We start from the raw sequence: 13,269 nt of genomic DNA, 5'->3' as shown, positions 1-13,269 counted from the left end.
CTTTATAATTATATTAGTCATTAGCTTTATAATAATATTAGTCATTAGCTTTATAATAATATTAGTCATTAGCTTTATAATAATATTAGTCATTAGCTTTATAATAATATTAATCATTAGCTTTATAATAATATTAGTCATTAGCTTTATAATAATATTAGTCATTAGCTTTATAATAATATTAGTCATCAGCTTTATAATAATATTAATCATTAGCTTTATAATAATATTAGTCATTAGCTTTATAATAATATTAGTCATTAGCTTTATAATAATATTAGTCATCAGCTTTATAATAATATTAGTCATCAGCTTTATAATAATATTAGTCATTAGCTTTATAATAATATTAGTCATTAGCTTTATAATAATATTAGTCATCAGCTTTATAATATTAGTCATTAGCTTTATAATAATATTAGTCATTAGCTTTATAATAATATTAGTCATTAGCTTTATAATAATATTAGTCATTAGCTTTATAATAATATTAGTCATTAGCTTTATAATAATATTAGTCATTAGCTTTATAATAATATTAGTGATTAGCTTTATAATAATATTAGTCATTAGCTTTATAATAATATTAGTCATTAGCTTTATAATAATATTAGTCATTAGCTTTATAATAATATTAGTGATTAGCTTTATAATAATATTAGTCATTAGCTTTATAATAATATTAGTCATTAGCTTTATAATAATATTAGTCATTAGCTTTTTAATAATATTAGTCATTAGCTTTATAATAATATTAGTCATCAGCTTTATAATAATATCAGTCATCAGCTTTATAATAATATTAGTCATTAGCTTTATAATAATATTAGTCATTAGCTTTATAATAATATTAGTCATTAGCTTTATAATAATATTAGTCATTAGCTTTATAATAATATTTGTCATTAGCTTTATAGTAATATTAGTCATTAGCTTTATAATAATATTAGTCATTGGCTTTATAATAATATTAGTCATTAGCTTTATAGTAATATTAGTAATTAGCTTTATAATAATATTAGTCATTGGCTTTATAATAATATTAGTCATTAGCTTTATAATAATATTAGTCATTAGCTTTATAATAATATTAGTCATTAGCTTTATAGTAATATTAGTCATCAGCTTTATAGTAATATTAGTCATTAGCTTTATAGTAATATTAGTCATTAGCTTTATAGTAATATTAGTCATTAGCTTTATAGTAATATTAGTCATTAGCTTTATAGTAATATTAGTCATTAGCTTTATAGTAATATTAGTCATTAGCTTTAGCTTTAGCATACAGTAGAGTGCAGAGAGGAAGTGAATCCATGCCTACCTCCGGGTGAACATCCTCCACGCAGAATAAAAACTCTTCCAATTTCTGCAACAAAAGATAAAAAGGGATTATTGAAAACGCAATTATGCTTTGTGTGTGTTGTAGCTGCATCATCATAATGAGGGGAAGCCAATTATTAATCTCCAAAATTAACTGGTTCACGCACGCACACACACATTAAAATAAACTAAAATATGAATGACCTTCCATGCGTTGCTTTGTGAGCAGTTGTGGTTCTGTATGTTTGATGACATGGGGGATATACAGTGAGGGAAGAAAGTATTTGATCCCCTGCTGATTTTGTACGTTTGCCCACTGACAAAGACATGATCAGTCTATAATTTTAATGGTGGGTTTTTTTGAACAGTGAGAGACAGAATAACAACAAAAAAATCCAGAAAAACGCATGTCAAAAATGTTATAAATTGATTAGCATTTTAATGAGGGAAATAAGTATTTGACCCCTCTGCAAAACATGACTTAGCACTTGGTGGCAAAACCCTTGTTGGCAATCACAGAGGTCAGACGTTTCTTGTAGTTGGCCACCAGGTTTGCACACATCTCAGGAGGGATTTTGTTCCACTCCTCTTTGCAGATCTTCTCCAAGTCATTAAGGTTTCGAGGCTGATGTTTGGCAACTCGAACCTTCAGCTCCCTCCACAGATTTTCTATGGGATTAAGGTCTGGAGACTGGCTAGGCCACTCCAGGACCTTAATGTGCTTCTTCTTGAGCCACTCCTTTGTTGCCTTGGCTGTGTGTTTTGGGTAATTGTCATGCTGGAATAACCGTCCACGACCCATTTTCAATGCCCTGGCTGAGGGAAGGAGGTTCTCACCCAAGATTTGACGGTACATGGCCCCGTCCATCGTCCCTTTGATGCAGTGAAGTTGTCCTGTCCCCTTAGCAGAAAAACACCCCCAAAGCATAATGTTTCCACCTCCATGTTTGACGGTGGGGATGGTGTTCTTGGGGTCATAGGCAGCATTCCTCCTCCTCCAAACACAGCGAGTTGAGTTGATGCCAAAGAGTTCCATTTTGGTCTCATCTGACCACAACACTTTCACCCAGTTCTCCTCTGAATCATTCAGATGTTCATTGGCAAACTTCAGATGGGCCTGTATATGTGCTTTCTTGAGCAGGGGGACCTTGCAGGCGCTGCAGGATTTCAGTCCTTCACGGCGTAGTGTGTTACCAATTGTTTTCTTGGTGACTATGGTCCCAGCTGCCTTGAGATCATTGACAAGATCCTCCCGTGTAGTTCTGGGCTGATTCCTCACCGTTCTCATGATCATTGCAACTCCACGAGGTGAGATCTTGCATGGAGCCCCAGGCCGAGGGAGATTGAAAGTTATTTTGTGTTTCTTCCATTTGCGAATAATCGCACCAACTGTTGTCACCTTCTCACCAAGCTGCTTGGCGATGGTCTTGTAGCCCATTTCAGCCTTGTGTAGGTCTACAATCTTGTCCCTGACATCCTTGGAGAGCTCTTTGGTCTTGGCCATGGTGGAGAGTTTGGAATCTGATTGATTGATTGATTGATTGCTTCTGTGGACAGGTGTCATTTATACAGGTAACACGCTGAGATTAGGAGCACTCCCTTTAAGAGTGTGCTCCTAATCTCAGCTCGTTACCTGTATAAAAGACACCTGGGAGCCAGAAATCTTTCTGATTGAGAGGGGGTCAAATATTTATTTCCCTCATTAAAATGCAAATCAATTTATAACATTTTTGACATGCGTTTTTCTGGATTTTTGTTGTTGTTATTCTGTCTCTCACTGTTCAAATAAACCCACCATTAAAATTATAGACTGATCATGTCTTTGTCAGTGGGTAAACGTACAAAATCAGCAGGGGATCAAATACTTTTTTCCCTCACTGTACATGTATAGACAGACCACCTCTACAGACAGACCACCTCTACCTACATGTATATACAGACCACCTCTACCTACATGTATATACAGACCACCTCTACCTACATGTATATACAGACCACCTCTACCTACATGTATATACAGACCACCTCTACCTACATGTATAGACAGACCACCTCTACCTACATGTATATACAGACCACCTCTACCTACATGTATAGACAGACCACCTCTACTAACATGTATATACAGACCACCTCTACTAACATGTATATACAGACCACCCCAAGTCTCTGTCTTCGGGAGAGCTGTAAGTTATTGGTTGTAAGTGGTTTGACAGGGGTTGGTTGGGACAAGAGAAAGATGGTATACACAGCAGAGACAGACAGGAGATGGAGGAAAGATGGATGTCCTTGTCTCACCTTCATTGTCCAGAGGAGAGATTAGGAGGACAGGTCAGGCTTCAGGAAAAGAAAGACCAAACAGCACAGAGAGAGAGAGAGAGATTCATGCAGACCATTAAGTATAGATCAAAGCTAAAAATAGGAAAAGTAAACATTAAGACAAACTCGTTATCAAAACCAAAACGTGAACCCAGGGGGAGGCCCAGGACCGAGTATGGAAGAACCTGTTCTAGGGAGTCATAGGGAGTTCTCGGTAGTCATAGGGAGTTATAGGGAGTCATAGAGAGTTCTAGGGAGTCATGGGGATTTCTAGGGAGTCATAGAGAGTTCTAGGGAGTCATAGGGAGTTCTAGGGAGTCATAGAGAGTTCTAGGGAGTCATAGAGAGTTCTAGGGAGTCATAGAGAGTTCTAGGGAGTCATAGAGAGTTCTAGGGAGTCATAGGGAGTTCTAGGGAGTCATAGGGAGTTCTAGGGAGTCATAGGGAGTTCTAGGGAGTCATAGGGAGTTCTAGGGAGTCATAGGGAGTTCTAGGGAGTCATAGGGAGTTCTAGGGAGTCATAGGGAGTTCTAGGGAGTCATAGGGAGTTCTAGGGAGTCATAGGGAGTTCTAGGGAGTCATAGGGAGTTCTATGGAGTCATAGTGAGTTCTAGGGAGTCATAGGGAGTTCTATGGAGTCATAGTGAGTTCTAGGGAGTCATAGAGAGTTCTAGGGAGTCATAGAGAGTTCTATGGAGTCATAGCAGTGTTAATACTAATTGTAATTATTTTGCACTATAGTCTATTTATTGCATTACCTCCATAACTTGCTACATTTGCACACACTGTATATAGATTTTCTGTTGTATTTTTTTACTTTATGTTGTTTTACCCCATATGTAACTCTGTGTTGTCATTTTTATCGCACTGCTTTGCTTTATTTTGGCCAGGTCGCAGTTGTAAATGAGAACTTGTTCTCAACTGGCTTACCTGGTTAAATAAAGGTGAAATAAAATAGGGGTTCTAGGGACTTCTAGGCAGTCATAGAGAGTTCTAGGGAGTGTGATTTATCAAACAATCCTACGAGTGTCACAGCACACCAGTAGGAGATAACCATTGATAAATAATAATAATAATAATAATATGCCATTTAGCAGACGCTTTTATCCAAAGCGACTTACAGTCATGTGTGCATACATTTTTACGTATGGGAGGTCCCGGGGATCGAACCCACTACCCTGGCATTACAAGCGCCGTGCTCTACCAGCTGAGCTACAGAGGCATGTGTCGGCTTGTTGTCCATGTCTGTAGTTAACTGTCCTGTTTCACCAGTACACTGTCACTGACTACACCACTGGAAAACGGCAGAGGACTGTCCTGTTTCACCAGTACACTGTCACTGACTACACCACTGGAAAACGGCAGAGGACTGTCCTGTTTCACCAGTACACGGTCACTGACTACACCACTGGAAAACGGCAGAGGACTGTCCTGTTTCACCAGTACACTGTCACTGACTACACCACTGGAAAACGGCAGAGGACTGTCCTGTTTCACCAGTACACTGTCACTGACTACACCACTGGAAAACGGCAGAGGACTGTCCTGTTTCACCAGTACACGGTCACTGACTACACCACTGGAAAACGGCAGAGGACTGTCCTGTTTCACCAGTACACTGTCACTGACTACACCACTGGAAAACGGCAGAGGACTGTCCTGTTTCACCAGTACACTGTCACTGACTACACCACTGGAAAACGGCAGAGGACTGTCCTGTTTCACCAGTACACTGTCACTGACTACACCACTGGAAAACGGCAGAGGACTGTCCTGTTTCACCAGTACACTGTCACTGACTACACCACTGGAAAACGGCAGAGGACTGTCCTGTTTCACCAGTACACTGTCACTGACTACACCACTGGAAAACGGCAGAGGACTGTCCTGTTTCACCAGTACACTGTCACTGACTACACCATTGGAAAACTGTAGAGGACTGTCCTGTTTCACCAGTACACGGTCACTGACTACACCACTGGAAAACGGCAGAGGACTGTCGGCTAAAGGCACTTGATTTAAATACAGGTTTCTATCCATATTAAGAGGACTGTGAGTTAGAGGCTCTTTGAGGTCAGGTCATGTTTTCACAGGCCACAAGTTTAACTCATCTGCCCTTCCTGGATAATTATGGGCTGCATGATAGTTGGAATGTATGTAACTACTGTTGAATGCTAACAAGAAATACTATACTTGACTGAATTAAAACACTGTTTTGCAAAGGCACTTTAAGGTCAGGTTTTCATGTTAAGATGACATGTGTACCAGACCAGATGTTAACATAATCTTCCCTTCCTGGATAAATACGGGCTACATGATATGTATTATACTATGAATAAAGAAAAGGCCTCAGTGGAAACGGTATGCCCCCATCAGCCCTCTAGATCCCTGGCAGTAAACATCACGGTATGCCCCCATCAGCCCTCTAGATCCCTGGCAGTAAACATCACGGTATGCCCCCATCAGCCCTCTAGATCCCTGGCAGTAAACATCACGGTATGCCCCCATCAGCCCTCTAGATCCCTGGCAGTAAACATCACGGTATGCCCCCATCAGCCCTCTAGATCCCTGGCAGTAAACATCACGGTATGCCCCCATCAGCCCTCTAGATCCCTGGCAGTAAACATCACGGTATGCCCCCATCAGCCCTCTAGATCCCTGGCAGTAAACATCACGGTATGCCCCCATCAGCCCTCTAGATCCCTGGCAGTAAACATCACGGTATGCCCCCATCAGCCCTCTAGATCCCTGGCAGTAAACATCACGGTATGCCCCCATCAGCCCTCTAGATCCCTGGCAGTAAACATCAGATTCTGTGTTTTCTAGTATGTATGAACATGGCCTATATAAGACCTTGAGGCTGTGTCCCAAATGCGTCCCAAGGCCAATAGGGCTCTGGTCAAAGTAGTGCACTATAATGGGAATAGAGTGCAATTTGGGACCCATCCAATGTGTTTCTCCTGGCCCATAGACTACTGTCAGGGTAGGGAACCATATATTTAGTCAATATTTTCTTAATTCTATTTCTTGAACTGCATTCTTGGTTAAGGGCTTGTAAGTAAGCATTTCACCGTAAGGTCTACACCTGTTGTATTCAGCGCATGTGACAAATAAAATTTGATTTGAACTGTAAGGTAGAAAAATATCAAATGTATCCTTATTTTAATAGCGTACCAAATGGAACCCTATCCCCATAGGGCTCTGGTCAGAAGTAGTGCTGTGTTGGTTACCTTGGTGAACTCTGAGTTCTGTAGGTTGGCCTCGGGGCACCAGCACCCCCCCAGAGCTGTCAACATGGCACATTCCTGCAGGTCTGCTTCCTGTTTAGTGGCTGGTTGTGTGTTGGGTAGTACCACTGTGGCAGGGTCCGGACCACTACAGAAGGGGGTACACAGCTGGAGGCCTTGGAGGAGGAGGTGACAGGCTTCTAGATCTGCCTCCCAGATACGCTCCAGAGGGGGACAGCCACAACTACAGACAGACAGAGACAACCCATTATCAGATACACAGACATCATCTCTCTCGCTCTCTGTCTCTGTGTTATGAGGAGTTTCTGGTATTGAGAAGTTCAGGATGCAAGAGATCAGTCGACACTCAGCTGGAAGTTTCATTTACATTTATTTCAGTACTGGATCATATGACAAGATGAACGTGCTTTGCCTCTTGTCATATGACTGACTTCCATACCAAATCTCTCAGCTTATATAATGCCCTTCCACTCTACTTGTATCTTACCCAGTTGCTAAACATTATAGATGGTCACTCATCCAACACCATGTCATCCACCTCCTTGGTGTAGTGTGGCACCCTAGCCAGGCCATTCCATCACCCACCCATCCTAAGATAAGCAACAGTGGCCCCCAATCTATCTTGGCACACTGACCTTCTGTTACTCACTCGTGACACCACTAACACATGGTGTGTCCTTGTCCTGTGTCCCTCATCTAGCCTAGGAGTTTACAGACATGAATTAATCCTTTATCAAAACTCGTTATAACACTCTCTCTCTCCTTGTCTCTGTCAATTCCATTTCAATTTAAGGGGTTTTATTGACATGGGAAACATATGTTTACATTGCCAAAGGAAGTGAAATAGATAAAAAACAAAGTGAAATAAGAATTAACAGTAACCATTACTGTCACACCCTGGTCCTGGGACTCTATATGTTGAGCCAGGGTGTGTTCTTTCTATGTTGGGTGTTCTAGTTTGTTTATTTCTATGTTGGCCTGAGTGACTCCCAATCAGAGGCAACGAGTGTCAGCTTTTGGCTGGTTGTCTCTGATTGGGAGCCATATTTAATCTGTCTGTTTTCCCTTTGTGTTTGTGGGTTCTTGTTCCGTGTTGGTCTATGTTACCAAGGACGTTACGAGTCGTTTGTTGTTTTGTTCATTGTCAGTATTTATCACTATAGATAAATAAACATGTTCGTTCATCACGCTGCGCCTTGGTCTATTCCGTACGACGAGCGTGACAATTACACTCACAAAAGTTCCAAAAGAATAAAGACATTTCAAATGTCATATTATGTATATATACAGTGTTGTAACGACGTGCAAATAGTTAAAGTACAAAAGGGAAAATAAATAAACATAAATATGGGTTGTATTTATAATGGTGTTTGTTCTTCACTGGTTGCCCTTTTCTTGTGGCAACAGGTCACAAATATTGCAGCTGTGATGGCACACTGTGGTATTTCACCCAATAGATAAGGGAGTTTATCCAAATTGGATTTGTTTTCGAATTCTTTGTGGATCGCTGTAATCTGAGGGAAATGTGTCTCTAATATGGTCATACATTTGGCAGGTGGTTAGGAAGTGCAGCTCAGTTTCCACCTCATTTTGTGGGCAGTGTGCACATAACCGGTCTTCTCTTGAGAACCAGGTCTAAGGCGACCTTTCTCAATAGCAAGGCTATGCTCACTGAGTCTGTACATAGTCAAAGCTTTCCTTAATTTTGGGGGCTCCCGAGTGGCGCAGCGGTCTAAGGCACTGCATCTCAGTGCTTGAGGCGTCACTACAGACCCCCTGGTTCAATTCCAGGCTGTATCACAACCGGCTATGGAGTCCCATAGGGCGGCGCACAATTGTCCCAACATCGTCTGGGTTTGGCCGGTGTAGGCCGTCATTGTAAATAAGAATTTGTTCTTAACTGACTTGCCTAGTGATATAACGTATTTTTATACAGTATTGGTTAATGTCGTTGATCTCATTTAGAGAGGATAAGGACACGCCATGTGTTAGTTATGTCACTGGTGGGTGACAGAAGGTCTGCGTGCCAAGATAGATTGGGGGCCACTGGTGATAATCTTAGAAGGAGTACGTGATGGAATGGCCTGGCTAGGGTGCCACACGATACCATGTACGGGGATCCTATTTTAGGAGATGAGTGACACTCAATAATGGTTGGCAACTGTTGGATGGAATTAGCTCGGAAAGCATTATATAAACGGAGAGGTTTTCTATGTAAAGTCATTCGGATGACTAGAGGCTACGCCCGTACCGCTTGTCAGACGAATCCAGTACTGTCAAAATGTAATAACTATGAATCAACTCTCCATCTAAGTGGTCGACTACTCTCTTACATCCTGAAGTACGAGATACCAGAGAAACTCGTCATAACAGATTGGCGTCTAAATGAACAGGATGCAGTTTACAGCCGAACTAACAGGTAAGCAGACTTTCATTTTTTGATTAGGTTAAATTCTGCTTATCTGTGGTAAAGCTGAGCTGTAACTAACGTTTAAAATTCAATATTATTTTGAGGGGAACAGATGAGTGGTATTCGAGTACGTAAATAGATGTAAGGATAAATATCAAATTTGACAATGACATGGTGCTATGATTCTACACAGGGTTTGTTCAGAGTAATGAGTAGAAAACAACAGAGGAGAAGGAGAGTGGGTTTAACAAGATTGGGAGTAGGGTCTTTTATTGGGTACGACATTATAAAGATAGGTTTGAGTCCTCCAAGTTGAAAGAAAACAATATAAGATTGTTCAGAGGTTCGAGTCCTCAATATGACGACATTATAAAATGTGATAAAATAGGTTTAAGTACTATGGTGAAAGAATAAAAATTGTTCAGAGGTTCAAGTCTTCAATTAATCATAATATAGTGTTAGAGGTGAAGAGGATCAAGGCCTCAACAGTGTTATAAAATCTGTAATGATGTCATTTCATAGTGTTGTGTGACCCAGGGGAGAGTTGGTAGATAAGTGGCTTGGTGCCACAGAGTCTGCATTCCTTATGTTAAAGGAGATTACTGATGTTGATCTTAGAATAATTGATGGACAGGATATACTGACTTGGGGTAAAGGATAATAACATCAAAGAAGGTAATGCCCACTGATACCAGATGTTCGTGAAGAAACGTGTAAAAGAGTGTATATAGAGAGAGTGGCTCTTTGTTCTGGAGTTCGGAACATGGCAGGGCTATGTCCTTCTTCTGTTACAGTGAGGGAAAAAAGTATTTGATCCCCTGCTGATTTTGTACGTTTGCCCACTCACAAAGAAATGATCAGTCTATAATTTTAATGGTAGGTTTATTTGAACAGTGAAAGACAGAATAACTTTTAAAAAATCCAGAAAAACGCATGTCAAAAATGTTATAAATTGATTTGCATTTGAATGAGGGAAATAAGTATTTGACCCCTCTGCAAAACATGACTTAGTACTTGGTGGCAAAACCCTTGTTGGCAATCACAGAGGTCAGACGTTTCTTGTAGTTGGCCACCAGGTTTGCACACATCTCAGGAGGGATTTTGTCCCACTCCTCTTGATATAAAAATTAAAATATATACAGGTTAAAAGTAATGACTAAATGTTCCACCCTTAAATATAGTTGTGAAATGTTCTTGTTTTAAGTATGATTAGTACTTTCTTAGTAGTGACTAATTATTACACTCTGAACTGTGTGATATGTGTTAGAATCTACTACCTGGTAATGTGTGAGTGTAGGACCAGTAAAGATTATGACATTGTGTTACTATTTAGCAATGTGAGTAGGACATCGAAGAAGAAGAAGGAGAACTGTTAAACATGGTGCAGAATATTGTGAGAACGGCGATAACTGAGGAATGCAGGGAGTAGGCTATGATAAGAAAATGTGTGTGTGAACTGATGGTCAGGAGAGCAATTATAAAGTGGAAAACTACAGCCTGCCTACAGAGGGGAGGGATTTTCATATGACGTGTGCGTATAAAAATAATATACATGGGCACCCTCATAGATATCATCCTGACTAATTTATCCTCTAAATACACCTCCGCTCTCTTCAACCAGGATCTCAGCGATCACTGCCTCATTGCCTGCGTCCGTAATGGGTCCGCGGTCAAACGACCACCCCTCATCACTGTCAAACGCTCCCTAAAACACTTTAGCGAGCAGGCCTTTCTAATTGACCTGGCCCGGGTATCCTGGATGGATATTGACCTCATTCCGTCAGTAGAGGATGCCTGGTTGTTCTTTAAAAGTGCTTTCCTCTCAATCTTAAATAAGCATGCCCCATTCAAAAAAATCAGAACTAAGAACAGATATAGCCCCTGGTTCTCCTCAGACTTGACTGCCCTTGACCAGCACAAAAACATCCTGTGGCGTACTGCATTAGCATCGAACAGCCCCCGCGATATGCAACTTTTCAGGGAAGTCAGGAACCAATATACACAATCAGTTAGGAAAGCAAAGGCTAGCTTTTTCAAACAGAAATTTGCATCCTGTAGCACTAACTCCAAAAAGTTTTGGGACACTGTAAAGTCCATGGAGAATAAGAGCACCTCCTCCCAATTGCCCACTGCACTGAGGCTTGGAAACACTGTCACCACCGATAAATCTACAATAATCGAGAATTTCAACAAGCATTTTGCTACGGCTGGCCATGCTTTCCACCTGGCTACCACTACCCCGGCCACCAGCTCTGCACCCTCCGCTGCAAATTGCCCATGCCCCCCCGCTTGTCCTTCACACAAATTCAGACAGCTGATGTTCTGAAAGAGCTGAAAAATCTGGACCCCTACAAATCAGCTGGGCTAGACAATCTAGACCCTTTCTTTCTAAAATTAGCCGCCGAAATTGTCGCAACCCCTATTACTAGCCTGTTCAACCTCTCTTTCGTAACGTCTGAGATCCCCAGAGATTGGAAAGCTGCCGCGGTCATCCCCCTCTTCAAAGGGGGTGACACTCTAGATCCAAACTGTTACAGACCTATATCCATCCTGCCCTGCCGTTCGAAAGCATTTGAAAGACAAGTTAACAAACAGATCACCAACCATTTCGAATCCAACCGTACCTTTTTCGCTATGCAATCCGGTTTCCGAGCTGATCATGGGTGCACCTCAGCCATGCTCAAGGTCCTAAACGATATTATAACCGCAATCGATAAAAGACAGTACTGTGCAGCCGTCTTCATCGACCTGGCCAAGGCTTTCGACTTTGTCAACCACTGCATTCTTATTGGCAGACTAAATAGCCTTTGTTTCTCAAATGACTGCCTCGCCTGGTTCACCAACTACTTCTCAGATAGAGTTCAATGTGAAAAATCGGAGGGCCTGTTGTCTGGACCTCTGGCAGTCTCTATGGGGGTGCCACAGGGTTCAATTCTTGGGCCGACTCTTTTCTCTGTGTATATCAATGATGTCGCTCTTGCTGCTGGTGACGCTCGGATCCACCTCTATGCGGACGACACCATTTTGTATACATCTGGCCCTTCATTGGACACTGTGTTAACAAACCTCCAAACGAGCTTCAACGCCATACAGCACTCCTTCCGTAGCCTCCAACTGCTCTTAAACACTAGTAAAACTAAATGCATGCTCTTCAACCGAACGCTGCTTGCACCCGCTCACCCGACTAGAATCACTACTCTCGGCGGGTCTGACCTAGAGTATGTGGACAACTACAAATACCTAGGTGTCTGGTTAGACTGTAAACTCTCCTTCCAGACTCACATTAACCATCTCCAATCAAAAGTTAGATCTAGAATTGGCTTCCTATTTCGCAACAAAGCCTCCTTCACTCATGCTGCCAAACATGCCCTCGTAAAACTGACTATCCTACCGATCCTTGACTTCGGAGATGTAATTTACAAAATAGCCTCCAACACTCTACTCAGCAAATTGGATGTAGTCTATCACAGTGCCATCCGTTTTGTCACCAAAGCCCCATATACTACCCACCACTGTGACCTGTACGCTCTTGTTGGCTGGCCCTCACTACATATTCATCACCAAACCCACTGGCTCCAGGTCATCTATAAATCACTGCTAGGCAAATCCCTGTCTTATCTTAGCTCACTGGTCACCATAGCAACACCCACCTGTAGTCTGCGCTCCAGCAGGTATCTCTCACTGGTCATCCCCAAAGCCAACACCTCCTTTGGCCGCTATTCCTTCCAGTTCTCTGCTGCCAATGACTGGAACGAACTGCAAAAATCTCTGAAGCTGGAGACTCTTATCTCCCTCACTAACTTTAAGCATCAGTTGTCAGAGCAGCTTACCAATCACTGCACCTGTACACAGCCCATCTGAAATTAGCCCGCCCAACTACCTCATCCCTATATTGTTATTTATTTTGCTCATTTGCACCCCAGTATCTCTATTTGCACATCATCTTCTGCACATCTATCATTCCAGTGTTAA

The 13,269-nt window shown here is 41.5% G+C and overlaps 1 protein-coding gene across 1 annotated transcript in view; it reads right to left on the bottom strand.

Annotated features, from left to right (window-relative positions):
• The window catches only part of LOC311100942 (uncharacterized protein), a 127,752-nt gene that overhangs the window by 25,184 nt on the left and 89,299 nt on the right, over positions 1–13,269 (bottom strand). The window contains exons 12-13 of the mRNA XM_084141918.1: positions 6,870–7,110; positions 1,322–1,366 (exon numbers count right to left, since the gene is read on the bottom strand). Of these exons, the coding sequence (XP_083998044.1) occupies positions 1,322–1,366; positions 6,870–7,110 (286 nt within the window). The remainder of the gene's footprint in view (positions 1–1,321; positions 1,367–6,869; positions 7,111–13,269) is intronic.

This window comes from Coregonus lavaretus (assembly GCF_964263955.1).
Source record: "Coregonus lavaretus genome assembly, chromosome: 25".
NCBI lineage: Eukaryota > Metazoa > Chordata > Actinopteri > Salmoniformes > Salmonidae > Coregonus > Coregonus lavaretus.
This window is presented reverse-complemented; position numbering and strand designations above follow the sequence as displayed.